The sequence below is a fragment of the Folsomia candida genome, unplaced genomic scaffold (assembly GCF_002217175.1).
Source record: "Folsomia candida strain VU population unplaced genomic scaffold, ASM221717v1 Fcan01_Sc001, whole genome shotgun sequence".
Taxonomy (NCBI): Eukaryota; Metazoa; Arthropoda; class Collembola; order Entomobryomorpha; family Isotomidae; genus Folsomia; species Folsomia candida.
In genome coordinates this window covers 5378897-5398784 of record NW_019091193.1, presented here as the reverse complement: position 1 = coordinate 5398784, position 19888 = coordinate 5378897, and the positions used below count along the sequence as shown (strand labels likewise).

General features: G+C 37.2%; 2 protein-coding genes across 2 annotated transcripts; one reads left to right on the top strand and one right to left on the bottom strand.

The window, feature by feature from the left end:
• Positions 1–3458: 3458 nt before the first annotated feature.
• Positions 3459–6390, top strand: LOC110855411 (carboxylesterase 5A). The gene is made up of 8 exons (XM_022103835.2): positions 3459–3744; positions 3819–3953; positions 4015–4216; positions 4292–4635; positions 4979–5147; positions 5224–5535; positions 5726–5888; positions 5967–6390. The coding sequence occupies exons 1-8, from the start codon at positions 3553–3555 to the stop codon at positions 6175–6177; spliced, it is 1728 nt and encodes a 575-aa protein (XP_021959527.1). The 5' UTR covers positions 3459–3552; the 3' UTR covers positions 6178–6390.
• A 100-nt stretch (positions 6391–6490) lies between these two features.
• On the bottom strand, positions 6491–15095 carry LOC118436018. The gene is made up of 7 exons (XM_035852782.1): positions 14987–15095; positions 14843–14908; positions 14664–14769; positions 10587–10936; positions 9370–9562; positions 7148–7900; positions 6491–7075 (listed from the first exon to the last, which is right to left on the bottom strand). Exons 1-6 carry the CDS (start codon positions 15093–15095, stop codon positions 7303–7305), a joined length of 1422 nt encoding a protein of 473 aa, XP_035708675.1. The 3' UTR covers positions 6491–7075; positions 7148–7302.
• Positions 15096–19888: the final 4793 nt, after the last annotated feature.

Genomic DNA, 19888 nt, shown 5'->3' with positions numbered 1-19888 from the left:
ACAATTGATCACACAGTTTGTATAGAATTTAATGATATTTATACATATTTATAGGTATGTATAAAATGGAACAATTACAAAACACAAAAGTGCATTCCTCATGCATCGCTTTGTGCAATAAACAAATCTAAATACCTGTTTGTTTTATGACTAAAAACTGCATTGTTTTGACTGAAATTCGTATACGTGGTTTTTTTACGTTTTAAAAGTCACTACATTATAAACTCTTCAAAAATAAGCATTCTCAAAACCTTAGAGTGAATTTCTAAATAATCGAATTCCGTAACTGGGTCAGGATGAAGTTGGGCTTGGTAGCGGTCATGATCTTATTGCTTGTTCACGTTTCTGAAGAAGGTATTTCCGAACGGAAATTACTTCGTATTTTACGAGATCTTTGGATTTCAATTTTTGGAAATTGCAGATTGCGATGGAGTTGTTTGCACGTTGGGTCAATCATGCAAGCCTCGGGTCAATCCATGCACCACGACGCCATGTTCTGCAAACGAGTGTGTCAAGAAGAAGGGTAAGGTCATTATTGGCAAAAAATTTATATATAAATCATTTATAATGTGTTTAATTTCAGTGAAGTCAATTGTTAAGACTGGTTAGACAAGACAAAAGTGGAAATGCAGGAAATCATGGATTGCCAAAAATCTGACAAAAAGACCAGGTCTCTGATGAATACATAAATATTGATTAATAATAATAAAATACTACTCTCTTCATGTTGTCCCCATGGAATAGCTTGACCAAAATAATATTATCATTAATTAAAGTCTGGTTGCATCATTTACTAACATTAGTTTAATTAAATGTTTCGGGATCATATTCATCCCAGCAATAAAGTATATGTACACTTGCACCTTTGTCATTCATAAGAGTGTCGCGTCTTGAGGACACAACAAATACTTTGACTATAAATTTCGCACACCGTGACTACTAATTCAATTTCTATCGATGACATCATTTATTTAAACACTTGTCTAAAAATATTTTTCATAAATCAATACAGAGGGTGTTTACAGATTTTGTGGAAAGACAATTTTATGGGTAAACTGCGAACCCTTTATCCGTTTTGGCGCCAAATTTTGAACACGCAATCCCCAAGATCACCAGGGGTGGGCAAGATACTTGGTCAAGATACAAGATAAAAGATACAAGATACAAGATAGTATCTTTATCTTGTATCTTCGTCGCCTGATCAGAGAAGTATCTTGTATCTTGTATCTTCTATCTTTTAGAAAGTCGAAAGTATCTTGTGTAAGTATCTTATCTAGATATGCATGGCAGAAAAGTATCTTAAGATACTTTTGACAAGATACAAGATACTTTTTCTCAAAATTCCGTCAAATTACGTCAATTTCTTACTAAAGTCAGTCAATTTGACCATGAATTTGTCGTAACCAGAATTTGGTGAATTTTTAGTTTATGTTTTGCCAATTCGTAACAAACTTGTACATATATATATATATATATATATGTACATGTGTACTCGTACATACATACTGATACATACGTTGCACATTACATCTACGCTGAACTAATGTATAGATCTTATAGGGTTTAGTTTGAATAAGCAGGGAATATTGTAAAAATAATACCAGCTTCTTAAGAATATACGTATGTTAGGTAGAGTTCTAGTTTCTCGAAATTTAGACCTTTTTCGATGTATAAGCACTGGCAACAAAATTTGTAAAATGATTCTAGAATGATTTTAAATTTTGTACTCACTAGATTTTTTCGGTTAAATGATTAAACATGACTAATTGGGCATGAATACCAAGCTAAAAAAGAAAGTATCTTATCTAGTATAAAAGTATGTTAACATACATATCTTGTATCTTGTGTCTTGACTACTCAATTTTTAGAAAAGTATCTTGTATCTTGTGTACTTAAACAAGATGTATCTTTTATCTTGTATCTTATATCTTGTCTTAGAGAGTATCTTATCTTGTATCTTGTATCTTACGACCAAAGTATCTTGCCCACCCCTGAAGATCACGGTCACACATGTCCCAAGTTTCAAATTTCTATCTTCAAAAATGAGCGCAAAAAGTGACCTCAAAGTGGAGGAATCGGTGAAAGGGGTTTCTAAACAACAGACATTTTTTATCTCTTCCATTGAAAAAGCGTTGTTCTAAGCATCCAAACCCAAAAAATTCCATCGGACTGGTGTCAGGTTACTTAATGTGTACCCCGGAAAAGGATATTGAGGTCATTCCGGGGTTTGCCTTTAAATCTTGGGCGTCCGGTTGGGTAAATACGGTCGTATATGAAAATGCCGCGTCGTGATGGATGCAAACCTTGTCAAGCTCCCCAAATTGCTTCTTTGCAATTTTGACCTCCAACAACTTATGTAAAACACTGTCCATAAAGTTTATTTTTGCATTAGACCCAACAGGTATCAATGTTCGCACTCCACGGTCCGTCATTGCACCTGCCACCAGGAATCAGTCAGACAACTTTTCCTTCTTTTCAGACCCATGCTTTGAAATCTGCTTTCGATCGGTTTTGCAGCAAATTATTTTTGTCCTGTTGAAGTTTTGAAGGCAGCAGAGTGTCCCGTCCAATGTGACGACAAATTCGGAATTTTTATTCCCAACATGACCTTCAAACAGCCTCCGGCTGTTAGTTTTTTTGTTTACCATATGGGTAAATTTAAGTGCGCGGACTTTCGCCTTCCTCTGCAAGGCTTTTTTAAAATTGTGCTATAAAATACGATTAACGTGTCCAGGAGACACCTGGGATTGCATTGTGACCTGCCTTTTGGTTGCAGGATTCTGATTGACATCGTGGCGATCAATGTTCTTCAGGGTGGCAGAATTCATCGTTTTGAGGGGTATGCATTTCGTCGCATACGTTGGTCGGATGAAACTAGTTACTGGCGTTTTCTTACAAAATTGATACAATTATATGTGGGGGACACGATAAGATGGGTTCCAAATTTTTGGATTATCGTTTGGGCACTTTTCGCGGCCAAATTAGCTTCGGAAACCGCTTTTACGGTTCGCCCACTTTCGGGTAACTTTTAGGGGCCATCTTTGAAGATGGAAATTTGAAACTTTGGGCAGGTGTGGCCGTGACCTTCGAGATTGTGTGTGCCAAATTTGGTGCAAATTGGATTACGCGTTCAAAAGTAATAGATGTAATTGTCTTTCCACAAAATCTGTAAACATCCTGTATTACATCGCATTACCAATGTTTAGTTTACATACTAATTTAAATATTTACATTGTTTATGAAGATTATGTGAAGATGTTAATACATTCTGAACAGCTCAGCCGTCTGTGAAGCTAAATTAACATTCACAAAAAATGAATGTGGAACAAACATTTGTCGCTCTTATCTACTTGTGTTTATGTACTTCTGTACATATGTATGCACTTATCACCTTTATCACCTCGCTGATTTGAATCCACACTATTTTCGCATGTGAATTCTGTCGCAGAAACACAAGTTGTGACTTGTCAATCTAACAATTTATTATCTCAGCAAGACGACCACCAACGTGTCCCAACTCTCCTTCATTTTACAATTTTTAGCTGGAAAACAATGATACCATTAAAGTTTATAGTTTTATTCCTCCTTCCATTAATTCCTGCTCGAGGGGACACCTCCACGGAAAGCAAAGTACACTTAAGAAATGGTGAAGTTCATGGCGGATCCGCCATTTCAAGTCGGGATGGAAAACCGTACCATTTCTTTAAAGGAATCCCATATGGAAAAGTGGAAAAACGATTCGGTGTAAAGCAAAATACGAAAACAAATTGTATCTTTAAACTCTCAAAATTCATGGGTTGAAATTTATGTAAAAATAGACCGCAAGACACGCCGATCGATGGTTTACTCCTTTACAAGCGATTGATTCCGGTCCAGGCTGCATAACTTCGGGAATGATGGGACCAATTACAGGAGTCGAGGATTGCTTAACCCTGGACGTCTACACCACAAAAGTAGCCCGGCATGCTTTCATATCTGATTTACTGTATGTTTTAAAATGTTATGAAATCACAGTTGCCATCCTCCAATGACAAAACTCTGTTCCCCGTGATGGTTTGGATTCACGGCGGTGGTTTTGTTGAAGGAGCCTCGTCCGAATATGGGCCGTCCTACTTTATGGAATCGGACACCAGCGTTGTCCTCGTCGTGATAAATTATCGCCTTGGTCCGCTCGGATTTCTGAACGCGGGAACCTCTTCCGCTTCCGGCAACCAAGGTTAAATTAATATGCAAATTAGTAATAATAAATTAATATGTATTTATGCAAATTAATATTAATACATAAACCAAGGTTTAAAGGATCAAGTCCTTTCGCTGCGCTGGGTGCAAGACAACATCGCCCATTTCTCCGGGGACAAGAACTGCGTCACGATTTTCGGCGAGAGTTCTGGGTCAATATCAGTGTCATTTTTGACACTTTCTCCCATGGCGGAAGGCTTATTTCATCGTGCCATAATGCAGAGTGGGACGGCCATCCAGCCTTTCAACTATCACGGCATGGATGGACCTACGCTGGCAAAAAGGTTGGGACGAGAGTTGGATTGTCCGACGAGTCATGGAGAATATTTGGTGGAATGTTTGCAGAGAATTGATCCAAAACTGTTCGGACCTTGGATGAAGTTAGTGAATGAATTTGTAAGGGAAATGGTTTTTGTAAATATTTGTTTAAAAATACTTAATTTTATTGGTAATTTTTTTGAAGTAGGAAGTAATTTTAATGTTTTCGTTAATTTTCTTAACGGCTTGTGTTAATAGCATAATTTAAGTAATGTGGTAACAAAATTGATGTAATGCAGGGTGGGAAGTTTGAGTTTCATGGGAAATTATTCTCATAGTTTTACAACAATTTCATACCAAAGTGATATTTAACTTACTATTTTATTATCACATTATTTAAAGTTTGGTGATGACTCGATACTTGATAAAGTTGTACCAACATGCATAATAAGGTGCATTTACACATGTGAAAAAATCACAGGGCTTTGACGAATCCGCAATGTTCATGGGACCCTCCATCGAAACATATACAAAAGGCGATGTCTTCATTGCGGAAGATCCTTACGACCTCGTAGCGTCTGGACGATTTCACAAGGTTCCCATGATGATGGGATTGATCGGGTGGGAGAATTATGGATCCGCTCTGATTGGTTAGGTCACCTAAATATTTACTCACTCGAATACTAAATATTAAACTCGTGCAAATTTTCTTCTAAATTTTGTTAGTCACAAGCGATACCACATTAACCCAAAAGGTAAAATCCCAATGGGGTCGGGTCGCACCGAACATGTTGTTCTTAACCCATTCAGCGGAGGACCCATCTCAAACAGTGAACGCAATACGGGATCGATTCCTCCGGAACGGTATCGACCTGGTCTCATTCGAGAACATGATTTCTGAACGCCACTGGACTTATCCGTTCCGAACGATGGCTGCCCTCTATGGAAAACATGTCCCCGTTTATGTGTACAATTGGACGCAACAAGTCCCAATTTTGACGGACCCAGTTTTATCGAAATTTATGCCGAAATTTGAAGGTGGATAGAACAATATTTTTTTTTACTGAGGGTATTCATTTCGAGGTCCCATTGCAACATCACTTTTTCGAAATTGCGAATTTTGCGAAGCAACAAAGTGAAGACTCTTCGCAAATGAAAAAGTTCGGAAAATCTCGATACGAATACCCTCACTGTATTGAATTATAAGAATTCGTATATTTTTAAATAGATGGAAGTACTCGACGTGTTTCATCACATGCGGACGAACTTCCCTATCTTTTCGACTGGACGGGACCAATGGGACAATTTTATGAACCAATCAGCAAAGGCTCGGAGGATTATGAGTTCTCCAAGCAGTTAGTTTCCACTTGGACATCGTTCGCAAAAACTGGGTACGTAAATAACTAGAATTAATCAATTATTGGGCACATTTTTCAGAAACGTGTACTTAAATACATCTGAATTCGAAGCAAACCTGACGGGCCGTGGGAGTCTTGGTTAACGTTTGAGGATGAACATGATACCGGGGACCAGAACATTATGCACCTTGAGGATCCACCCGTACTGCGCCCAGTCCCCGAAGTGTGGAAAGACAATGACGAATTTTGGAAGGAGCAAAATATCAAAGAGTATGGAAATTCTTGGTCCGATAGTAAGATGACAGACAAGTGCAGGGAGTGAAGAACTAGCTTATTTGCACAAAAATCAAAGTGAAATAAATAAATATTGCACCAGTAATTCGGAAAATTGTTAGTTCGGAAATAATTTGATTTCGAAATAAGACGTTAAATTTCGTTTGATTTTCGTCAAGCTCAAACACAAGTAAAACACATTGTAATCACTTGTTGTAATAGTACTTTGAATCATTATTAAATTGATAGATTTTTGTAATGATTAGGCTCTCTGCTCACCAGTAGATAAATACATTCTTACATAGGTAATAAATAGACTATTCTATATAAAATAAAGGTTTGGAATTTCAAATTATCAAAGAAATAATTTCAGGTTAACGATATTCCTGCTTGCACCAACCGAAGTAATAGTTGTGTCTGGTCGAGCAAGATTTGGGTTTGATTTAGGAGTAGGCCGGCATTATCCGGTAATTCCGGCCTTTGCGTTGTGGTTGAAGGTCTCATTGTAGATGAAATCTCAGTAATCCAAGTTGACTCCGACGAGATGGTTGTCGTTGTTGGGGCGTTTGTGGTGGTAGTTTCTGGGGGTAAAGTTGGCATTTCAGTGGTGTAAATTGTCGTCGAAGGTGCTGTTAGGTAATTTGGTAGGTAATATGTCTGACGAAGAATTTTGAAAATTTTAAAATCCATTGTGAGTGGGAGGAGCGAAAGAAAGTACTCGACGGTCCACCAATGTTATGTATATATGATTATACATAAATAAGTGGTACACAGTGAGAGGAGACAGAGGAGAGTATTTATTAGTAGAGAGTTAAAGCTGGAGTGAGTACAGATTCATAACTAATTACATATACATATCTACGTAGGCATACATATACCTAACAGTGCCACCGACATTGAGGGTCCACCAAAACATTCATCGTTTCTTTCCACTCGGAGACAGTCCCCTTAATTAAATAATACCGCATACATAGTTTTAAAATATTATATGTACACATTTGAAATTGCATTGGTTTTACTTGAAAACAGTAATTCCAGAATTGTACAACCCTGAAGGCACGCAAATTAAATATTATCTTGTGGTCATTTTTATTTTAAAATAATATAAGTATGAACACATATACATGTATAAATATGTACACATGTGTAGTGCAGTCGGTTGTACGATATGCATTCAAACATACATATTTGCATGCATATATGTACTTGTCAAATGACTTACATTTAGCGTGTAATTGAGAGCACACTGCAACTGTTGAGCTACAGAATCCTTGAACGTATCTTGGAGAGGACGTTGGCCGTAACGAACATTATAAAAAAAATCCTCCAAAAGAAAGCGATGATCTTGGATCACCTGGTGCCAATTGTAAGGACGGACGTGCATTCCCAAAGTGCCATTGAAGGACCACAGCTCACTCGTCATGTTTGTGAAGTTGAGTCCCTGCCGAGTGTAGTGATTTTCGTGCGACATCTCCACGCTGACATTGGACACCGTGATCTTCGATGCTCCGTCAATTGGTGCCCGTCCCCTCGCGCTAATCTTTAAGCTTACGTTTTTTAGCTCCCAATTATAATCCCCACTTCCAAAAAGTCTGCCTTGACCTTCAGTTCTATCCGATATCGATAAATATAGTGTCAAATCGGTCTCGTAGAATCCACTGACGATTAAAATTGGAAATGTTAATGAGTAGTTGGCAATAAATGCTCCATTTTCATCGATAAATTCTGTAAAGATATTCTCCTGTCCATCAAATCCAATGGCTGTCGAGCTTCTGTCATACATATACAAATTTATTTACAGATAAATGTAATTTGGTTTACTGGATAAATTCAGTTCGACCCCATTGTTTGTCATATAGCTATAAAATACATTAAATCTAATTGTAAAGCTCAGTTGTTTTGTAATGACGTGAGTGAGACTATTCTACAGATAGTTCCAAATATTACAGATATTCTACAGATAGTTCCAAACATTCCCGTGATTAAATACCTATTAGTACAGCTTCGCATAGCCCGAACCAGAAATTTTTAGCCCAGTGAGGCCTTATGTATTTGTCATGTCTGTCCGTCGGTCCAAGACATCGACACGATACACCCAAAACCATTTGACTTCAAATTTTGCAGTTTGTAAAAATTAAGATAAGACAACAAAAATATTTATGCAGCCTGGTACCAGTGGTACCCACCAACCTGGTTTTACGATTTTTTGATTGGACATAAGTTGGATTGGGTCGAAAAAATGCTTTTTCTTCCTCTAGGAGCTAAATCTCGTATCAAAAATTATTGCTTTAAGTTTTCGAGCGAATTGTGAAACCCGTGAACCACAACCTGTTCAAAAACAGTGAAGTGATATTCAAGCAGGGCTCAGGTCCGGCTCAAGAGACCAATGCGGTAATTGGGTGGTTGAAATCCTAAATTCCTGAGACTCCAATTCGGAGCAAGAAAGAAATTCACTTTCGCCGAACTTGAACCTGCTGGACTATGATATATATTCCAAATTTAGCTGGATGTATGTGCTAAATCTCACACAAGTTTCGAATCCATAAAAAATTCTGTCGTCAGGATATGGGGCCAATCTCCCCTGGAACGCGTACATACTGTGATCGGGAAGTGGATACAAGAACTCGAAGCTTGTATCGCCTTAAAAGGTTGATATTTTGAAATATGAATAGTCTTTCTTATATAAAATTTCATTGGCTTCTTGGCCATGAATTTTTTTAGTTCAATAAACCGGGTTAGCTACAATGAGTTTTTCTTCTAACAGTTCTTTTGCTTGGCAAGCATAAATCACTATAAACATATTTCCAAACTTTAAAATATATGTATATAAAAAATTTGGGGAAACTTTTAACTGACAGGACCTAGATATCTAGAAACTCTCCAAGGTCAGTTAATGGACCCTGCTACCATTATGAAGGAACTAATAATGGAACCTTTTTCAAGCTACGCCGGGATTATTTGTCAGAGTTGTACTAAAAAATCAAGCCAAAAATTAAGGATCTCATGTCACTTATCGTTCCATTGAATGACCCTTTTAAAGAAAAAGATTGGCGGCAAAGTTCAATTTTATGTATGTAATTTTATGGCATGTTCTCTTGTAAGTATTTCTCAAGTGCACAAAGTATTTGCATTAAAATTTTTTCAATGCATGTAGTTTCCGTAACTTTTTGTGAGGAAATGAAAACTTTTCCAATCAAAACCTCCTAGTTTCTAACTTCACATTTCTAGTACGCATATGTACCTGATTCTAAGATACCCCCCGAATGAATCCCAGTCTTGATTTCGATACAGTACTTGCGTCTCGATGTCGGGAATGTTGATAGGATGGTCCGGATTGATCAAAGATGCAGTTGAAACGAAGTGATCAGGTTGACTCGAAAGTGCGCTTCCATCAGGTTGAAAAGTTGCAGCGAATCGACTTGCAAGATTCTTCACTAAATTGTATAAATATTTAGATTTTTCATTCATTGCGTACATTCTCATGACAATATATAAATATACTTATACATATGTGCGCATGTAAATGTTTATATATACACCTGTGGGATAGCTGATTTGTGTGTTAAGTAGTCTAAATTCGACGTGGTCATCATATGCAACTTCCGAGTGATGAAGCCCATTCACTTTATTTGAAATTGAACTTGAAGGAACTGATTGAACATTAATTCCGTTCTGGTCGTCGTTTAAGTCCGGTAAAAACACTTGGAGTTTATTTGTGTTCAGACAGCTCAATTCAATCTGAGATTTGATGCATTCATCTACCAGAACAAATTCAGGAAAACATTGCGCATTTGTAATTTCATTCGTTCATTTCATTTGGAACCATTAAAATCGATAATGAAATACGATTTGGTTTGTCAGACGATACGCAAGCTTAAAAATTAATAAAAACGTTCGTTGTAGAATTTTGAATTTGGTGAAAACCCGAACGTTTTTGAAATAGTCTTATTTGGTAAAGTGCAATATTTTCTTGCTAAGAGAGATAATTCTAAAACAATTGTATTTAAATTTGTGAAATGGGGCAAAAATTCGAGGAGTTTGATCCTTTTGAAAAAATGTTTTTTAGTCTAAAGCTCTGGAAACTCAAAAATATCTTTGTTTTTTGTCTTCGAATGAACTTTTGATAAACTTTTCAAAATCTAGTCATTGGATACCATCGCATGGGTAAAGTTTAAATTTTTGTAGTTCTTGACCTGAATGTATTAGATCCATTAGACTGCAATCCTAAAATTTACATAATATTGATGTTTCAATGCACAAAATAAGCGTGAGCTTGTTAATGATGGCTTTGTCTCACTCGATAGAAATTTTGCAAGACGCACTTGGTCATTTAATTTACAAGATTATCTATTTTAACGAAATTGGCCGCGTCCTTCCAGTCCCACCAAAAATAAGTATGGATGTCTTGCATAGATTCGACGGTACGAACCCACTCGGTTATCTTATCAAAACCAGTACGCGCATGACTAATTAGAGAAAGATTTGTAAAATTGACGTCAGGATTTTTGAAATCAATAGAAATCTTGGCTGAGATAATGGACACATTTCCAACGGGTGGTGCTCGTCCTTCGACTTGCAGAAAAAATTCAAACGAGTTGAGCGACATGTCGTATCGTCTGTTCCCATCGAATGTTATGTTCGGTGTGCTCCGAAAAGTGGGATCATCTTTTAGATCGGTCTGATATTTTCCCTGAACTTTGAGTCGAGAAGCCTGGATTCTTAGCTTCGCTAAAAAGTCGCCTTCAACATTAATGAATTCTATGGTGAAATCATCCTCTATCGCCGATGACCCAAGTAAATGGTGCGACCTGTGTATAGGTATGAAATACGGAAATTATATTTAAACTTTTCACATAGTATATTAGCATATTCGGCTGCCAATTATAGCATTTGATTATTTTGACCAGTGTGCAAAAAGGCAGCATTTTTGCTGTTTTTGCGTGCCTTTTTGGTGCCCGTTTGCTCGATTGCATAACATATAGTCAAATTATTTGTGCTAGTCACCTTATTTGCATAAACTCTGTCATAGAGTTTATTCGACATGGAAAGTCCGTATCGTCGAAAATGGGCATAGTGAGATTTATGAAGATGAAGTGACACGCCTGAGTAGAAGGATAGTAAATTATACTGCTTATTCCCACTATCGCTCCATCAGCTTAATTAATCAAACTCTGGGGCCAAGGGTCATACTTGAAAGAATCATAAGCAACACAATAAAGAACTTTCACTTTAATTTTTTCCAAGGATTTGCGTTCCATCTCGCCTCAATTAGTAAAAGGGCAAAAATACATCCATTTTTGAGGCAAAAGGCAGAAAGCCACTGCCTGGGTTTTTGTCCTTCGACGTATTAATGAAAACCATGGCAGACTTGACTGATTTTACCTTAGAGTATTTAATAATATTATCTAGAGTGGAAAACCCATGGTGAATTTGAAAACAATAGCTTTTTTTGTTCCGGATTTGGGTGGGGGTGGAATTATAAATGCCGCAACTTTCCCTCTTCCATGTAAAGAACGTCCGGGAATGAATGGGAATGCGCGCTCTAGCGAGTATATTGACAAATCAATAAACCCGCGAACTATAATAATTTAAATTTCTGAAAGCCCACTTCATTAGGGTCAATTTGGTATATCACTCTTAAATTTCAAAAATGGATAAGGGTAGAAGAAGCTTGTTTGAAAGGGAGCTGTTAGCAAAACGAGTGATGGAGTTCTACAACACGACAGCCAACCGAGACTCCAAGGTGACCTGGAACTTTTTTAAGCAGGAAGGAATTCCAAGTTCAAATGTGTATTCCTACATAAAAAAGTTCAAGGATTCCGAAAATGTGCAATTCAAGAAGCCAGCTGGTCGTCCGGCGAAGCTAGCGACCACTCGAGTGAAAAATAGAATTGAAAAAATTTTCAAAACCAAGCCATCAACGTCAGTAGCTGTAGCTGCCAGGAAAGTCAAAATTTCCAAAAGCTACCTGGGGGAAATTAAGGTCCATAAATTAGGAATCAAAGCAAGGACCAAAAAACCTGCACCAAATTACAAGCCCGTACAAGAAAGTCGGATCAAGGATTGCTGTCAAAAATTGTTGAAGAAAATGCGTGGAAAAGTAGTGATCCTGGATGACGAAACGTATGTTCCGGTTGACCCTTCAAATCTTCCAGGGCGTCATTTTTTTCATAGCTCGGATCCCTCTGAAGTGGCTTATGAAGAAAAAGTACGAAAAAAAGACAAATTTCCAAAGAAATATTGCATTTGGCAATGCATCTCCAGTCACGGACATGTATCAGACCCGGTAGTTCTCGAAGGGAATATCAATCAAGATATTTATCTGAAAAATTGCGTCAAGGCCGGATTGGAAGCATTTATTAATAGGTTTCACAAAAATGATAAAGTTTTGTTTTGGCCTGACCTCGCCACTTGTCACTATGCAAAGAAAGTGACCGAGTACCTCAGAAAGAAAAATATTGATTTCGTACCAAAAGATATCAACCCACCTAATGTACCCCAACTCCGCCCAATCGAAAAATTCTGGGCACGTTCTAAGTCAGTATACTCCCGGCTTCAAGATGTGCCTGACACCTTTCGAAAATTCAAAGGACGATGGAAGAAAATCACCTCGGAAGTGGCAAAAACTTCGGGAAAAAATTTAATGAAAAATCTTCGCAAGAAAATCGAACTAGTCGCCAACGGGGGTGTGGCGGCCTTAGCTATTAATTAAATTATGTAGGTACGTATTTGGTATTATACATATGCAAAAAGTTTAAAATTCCGATAACTCATTGTGATTTTATGACCACATTTTCAGACCATTCCCATTCATTCCCGGACGTTCTTTACCTAGTCTTCCCATAAGAAGTGATAGTAGAGCGTAGTTTTTGAACTGGTCAACATAAAATTAAGATGTAAGTTGCAGTTTGTACATACATTCAGTGGCTATCATTGTTGTGAACCTCTTTTACCTGACCTCGAAAGGTCAAAAGATGGAGGAGCTGTACCACACGCGCGCGGCAATGTTTTTTTCACTTTTTATGAGACGAACAATTCACAATGTTAGATGTAGTGTAGAAATTCGAGGACAACTACGATCTGGTTGCCTAACCTATTAAAGTAACCCTAGAGACAGTGTCTAACTATGATATAAAAGTTCAGCTGGTCCAAGGTCAAGGAGAGCTACAGTGATGTCCGAAGCTTTGAACGCCAGAATAGCACAAAATCTCCGTCTGATGCCAAAGACTTGGACCATATAAATTACCTTTCAACTTTAGGAATCAGGTGAGCACTGAAAAATGACCCTAAAATGAAGGCCTTCTAGAGTAGAAAGCGTCACGCGCTACAGATTTCCCAGACCCAAGCTAAGGGCAATAAGTCGACCTCCCTCTCCCAGCAGTACGGTAAAAAACAAAAACACAATAACCCGTTAACCGATGGGAATTTCTTTAAGATGGAACCATAAATCCACAAAAAAGAAAGTAGAATCTATGTTAAATATTCTTAGTATTAGTTGATTACGAAATGGGGGTCGTATGTTATCTTATCGGGTTGCACTCATGGTTTTGGTAGGAATCGGCGGAATTGGACAAAAACCGCCCAGTTTCCTCAATTATGGAGAGGAGATAGTTTTAAAAAATATTTGATTAACGTCATAATGAAGATGGAACATCCCCTCGACCGGTCCATATTGGGTGGAAAGCCACCCACCTATTTGCAGGGCTCTACATAAATAAATACAGCGAAATTCGTGAAAACCTGGCTGAAGAAATCCATTTCTGACTTTAATTCCGATTTAAGTTTGTCCTTGGTATTTTCGAACCGAAACTGATTTCACCGCCAAATCATGATTAAAGTTGAGGAAAAAGTCTGTTCTGATCCCCATCGAAGTGTCAGGGTCACAAAAAAATTTCTGACCCGGGAATGATACACTTTTTCAATAAATTTCGTGCGTATTTTTGATAGAGGCTTCTCCTCTGGTAACCAATTTTTCATGGTCACAGGAGGAATATATTTTCAAGTCTGATACATGTTTTCTACGTGAAATTTAACTGGCTTTTCAATGGAATAAAAAGAAATTTGAAATTCCTTAAAACTAACCTAATATAGTCGTCTACTCTACTATCACTTTTTAAGTTTAGACTTATAGGTATTCAAATGGTGATTTTGAAACCTGTTCATCTCTGTGCATTTTTTATAACTTGAAGATGTGCATCTAAAAATCGATAATTTTTATGTTTACAAAGTAAGGAGGTTAGAATTTTGATTTTTCTCTTCAATAAGCAAATATTTAATTTGTTCTAATTATTTCTCATCTATTTTATTACTATTTGCTTATGGAAGAGACAAACCAAAATTCTAACCTCCTAGCGTTGTAAACCTAAAAATTATCCATATTTGAATACAATAAAAGCTTCACGTAAAAAGCGCAAAAAGATGAACAGGTTTAAAAATAGTCATTTGAATACAGATTTATGTATGTAAATATGTAGATGGATGACCGACTATAATGGCCAGACTTTAAGTATTGAATCTGGATTAATAATATCTTACCAAGATCCAGTATATCCAATTATTGCAACTACCAGCCACTCATAGTAATATGGAACGAAAAACCGTAAGTCAATCCCGACAGCAGGAAGCTCAGTCGAAGTTTTAGCTGAACATAGTAAATTAATCATTTACTTCATCCCGATTTATAAATTTCGAGATAATATTAATTTTAAACTTACTGTCCTGGACCAATTGGCGGATTTTTGCGGACAAGCGACTTTCTAGTAGATTACGATCCGAGACAACTGTGATGTGACATTAAAAATCCAACGACGTACTTCATTATGAGGCAATTTAGACACAAAATTTATTCAAGTACTTACGAGGATCTTCTGTCCCAATGTCATTCACACTTTGAAACGACAAAATATCCCCAATTAAAAATAGGATGGCTAATAGAGCCATCAAAATTACGTGTTCACATTTACCCATTTTTCTCAATTTTGTTTTATGGATCGGACTTCGTAAATTGTATTTATTTAAATATAAATATTTGAGAAAGTTTTCCCCGTTGGTTTAATTGGATTATGTTCAATTTTCAGATAAGTGATGTATCTTAATTACAAATTTTCCATAACGTAATAGAATAATGTTTGAAATACAAATAGTGCGGTGGATGTTCCTATAATGGACCCTATTTGACATCAAAAGCGCCGCTATTGGTGCGGCTTTCATTAACTTTTTATCTATTTATACTGTTTCATGTCACATGTGTAAGTTCGTGGAGATAACTAATTTTTATGAATTTTGGGAATGTGCTAAAATATAGTTTGTAAGAGCAGATACAAACGCGAACACGAAGAACTAGGATTGGTTATCTGACTGATCGAATATCTTCGGGCTGGATAAATCATCCCTACTCTTGACATTCCCATCGCTGGTTAGCGAAAATCAATTGTCTACGGATCATTCTCAAATTCACATTGTTGACCCTAAATAAAAAAAATTTCCTGAACAACATCAAACTGTAGTAAACCAAAATTGTTTCGACGAATTGTGTTAGTAATTTTTTCATGGAAGTCTATAAGCATATTTTTTTATAGGATTCGTCACATCGTTTAATACTAACTAGGTACGTAATCCGAGGTGAAATTAAATTGTTTTTTCAGGCACTACTAATTAATATGTGAGGCATATAACCACCTACATAGCAAACATAACCTCATGTATTCGTTTTATTTCACTAATTATCATTGCATTACACAAATTTCACATCAGAAAAGCTGACTAACAAAGGAGTCGTACATTAAAAGTCCCTAACCTGAATAAAAATCGTAGAAATCATAAAAAAGTCAAAGTAAGTTAAAAAAATACATTAAAAATAATACACCTCTTCTAATTCTTTGCCTTCTGGGAGCGTCCCTAAAATGGAGGCTACGTTTCCCCGCTGAACAGCTAGAGAGATTCGTTGGCGGAGAAAGGTGACAGCATTAGGCTGTCCGGTTCTTGCGGTGATCCGTTCACCGATTTGATTGATGAGGGAGAGCCCCTCCTGGCCCCACACCCCCGTCGTTTCCATTACGACGGGGACAAAAATAAAACGGTCCAAGAGGAAGGCGTACCTCTTCCTCTTTCTATCTTCCGCCATGCTCGCAGCGGCGCCGTGATAGCGCACAGTTTCGGGAAGGTAACTGGGAGCAAAAGTGTCTACGCATGTAAAATCCCAAAGCAAGGATTTTCCTCTTGACCACGGAATAAGCGTCATTCCGTCGGGACGCTTCCCGTCCTGGGTGGAGCATCCCGCCGGCTCCCGGATGCAAGGACTAATTAATCAAAAATGACATATTTGGACATCCCAATTCATTTATTTTTCCGCTATTGGCTTACTTTTATTCTTAGGTAAGGCAAAAGTAACAATGGGTGCCCGCAAAAAAGCGTCACCATGGTTACGGCGAAGCCTAAGTATGCTTTCCTATACACCCTTTGAAACTGTCAGCCTGGCTAGAGCCTACACGGTTAGTCCTACGCAAATGGTGTAAAGAGCAATCGTGCAGAGGAGAATTAGGAGATGTGGTTTTTCAATATGCCCGATATAAAAGTTTTATTCTTCGCTCTTAAATTTGGATTTGCAACTTTAAAATCAAAATTTGAGATACTTGTGCCACAGGACTATATGCATAAAACCTGATTTTATCATGCAGAAATCGGTTGTGCGTCATTTAAAACAAATCCGACTGAGATCGGTCCAAAACTGAAAAAGTTTTGATGGAAGCATCTGAAACCATTCATGTTGCTAACCAAAAATTACAATATTCCTAGTTGGTTGCTACTAGCTATCAATATAACAATTTTCCAAATACAAGTAGTTGTGTTAGGCAATTTTAATTTGCCAAATTAATTGGTCAATTGTAATTTCCATTTTTGGCCAATTGCACAAAAACTTTCCTCCTGATCAGTGTTGGGCACGATTATTAATCCATATTAATTACAAATTCTTTTGCAAACTCAAATTTCAATAATTTTATATTTAAGTACTGTGTCAAATTTACAAATTTTAAATTTGAACATCCTATATGCATATATTTTGGATTTAAATGTTTATAAGTTCATTTTGTAATTTATAATCTAATCCAGATTAAATAATCTTCCTCCCTAATCCAGATTGTTCTCGTGAAATAACCAATCCTCGTAAAACCTAATATCTGAAAAATTATTATCTGCTAAATTAATTTAAAAATTTGGATTATTAGCTCACCCTGCGTAGCATGAGAGCTATTGAATTCCTCCTGTCCGTCCGTCTGTCTGTTGACGAGTTTTTTGCATTAATTGATGCATATTAATATCTCCCTGCTCCATTTTTTCATAAATTAATAGCACCGTTGGTATCTGACAATCGGAAACACCAAATGATGCGAAAGAATTGGGGGCTTTGATGCATAACGCACCAATAATGCATACTACTCGGCGGATTTTATTAGACAATTTTGACATAAATTTTTCAAAATTATCGTTGATCGTTGGTAGGTAATTCTGCACCAGTGATGCACAATTTTTGGACTTTCCTCGATGCATAATAATTATTGATCTATTTTGTTTAATTTTTCTGCACCATTGGTGCATAATTGCATAAAAATTATTGATCTACTTTGTTGGATTTTTTTGCATCATTGGTGCATAATTGCATAAAAATTATGTGTCTATTTTGTTGCATTTTTCTGCACCTTTGCGGCAAGTTATCCTCAAATCATTATTACAGGGTGAGCTACTTCTAACGTTACTACGGTTTATTAGCTCACCCTGCGTAGCACAGGAGCTATTGAATTCCTCTTGTCCGTCCGTCTGTCCGTCCGTCTGTTAACGACCTTTTTGCATCAATTGATGCTAATTAAACAGCCCCTTGACCATTATTGGATACGTTAGGCGCACCATTAGTACTAAACAAACCGAATCAAATTTTTTAACAAGTTAATAGGACCATTGATATCTAACAATCGGGAACAGAAAATGATGCGAAATAATTGGAGGCAGGGACGCAAAACGCACCAATAATGCAGAATATCCGGGAGAAATGATCATACAATTTTGACATAAATTTTTCAAAGTTATCGTTGATCGTTGGTAGGTAATTCTGCACCAGTGATGCACAATTTTTGGACTCTACTCGATGCATAATAATTATTGATCTATTTTGTTTAATTTTTCTGCACCATTGGTGCAACATTGCATAAAAATTATGGATTTTTCTGCAAAATTGGTGCATAATTGCAAAAAATTATGTATCTATTTTGTTGCATTTTTCTGCACCTTTGGGGCAAGTTATAACCAAATCATTATTACAGGGTGAGCTACTTCTAACGTTACTACGGTTTTTCTTAGGTGAGGCATAGTAACCATGACCTCTTGAAAAAATGCATGGTTACGGCGAAGCCTAAGTATGCAAACAGACCCCGCCTCCCAAAATTCCACTCAAGATTGTGGCAAAACGGCTAATCGTATCAAAATGGTGTAAAAGGCAATCGTGCAGACCTTGCTGGGTAGATGATGCCCGTTAGGTCTAGAGACTTGACAATCTTATTTTAACCCATTTTAAATCGATTTTAAACTTTCAAACGACTGGCAAATTCACTTTTCCCATGCAAAGGTTGTGACTCGTCCATGTTTTAATGTGCGGAAATCTATAACGCGTCATTTAAAACAAACCCGAGCGAAATCGGACAAGAAATGAAAAAGTTTTCTTGGTAGCATCTGCAGCCAGTTACGTTGCTTGTAATGTTTCTTCATTACTTATAACAAATACTCGTTTCTATTAGCAACCAGCACAATAGAAACATGTAAGCTCTGCACTTACATATGCAAATATCTACAGTATAGGCAGAAAGTCATTATACCCTCATACTTTTTGTACATAAAGCCTAATATTTTTTGAGAAGCTTGAGAGGGTGTACTGCAATTTTGCACAATTACTTACTATGATGCAAGGTTTCCGAAACCATACTTTAGATAGCGGCGTTGCACAAGCAACGACACGGTGAAATTATATCCAAAATTCCGACAGGAAAAAACTCTTTATACCCCGATTTAAGTTTCATGACAAATTTGTTCAGAGTCTTCTGTGTTAAATAACAGTCAAATTAGCATCTTGGTTGTCGACCTGGATCCTTTGGGAAGGCAGAGACACACCTTGGAATCGACCCAAGAAATGGGTTGGTGAAAGAAGTGTCAAAATTCTCCAATTCAAGCTATTCGGCGTCGACCAGGCTTTGAAGTTTGATGGCGTGTGCTGAGAAATTTTGGGCTTCACCATTGACCACAAACGTGCATTAACATGCTGTCTTATGATTATGGATGGCAATTCAACCATTCAATCTCCTTTGTTGTAAACCAAATCCTGAATAATTTTGATGTGTGCTTAGGATGGTCTTACTATTTGAAAATATAATTATTCCCTAACGGTAATTTCCTCCCGTTGCCATCAAATTCCAACCCAGAACGTCGCAGCAGTAGTTGGAGTACATTATTACTTCGATTAGATTAAACTTCGATTAGATTTCGGACGCCGTTCCACAACGTAACGCCCAAACAATTCAATTTCCACCCCCATCCTTAATGCTTAGTGTACGGTACTTGGTTTTGTCAGTGTCTTTTTACGGAATCCATATTCTGCTGGTCCCAATTTGAACCAAACAGGTTGATGTTGATGTCGCCAAACAATATCAGGAGTTTCGAAAATTTAACCGTCCAATTGAGATGTTTTTTAGCCCATTTAGCGCTGTCCCCAATATACG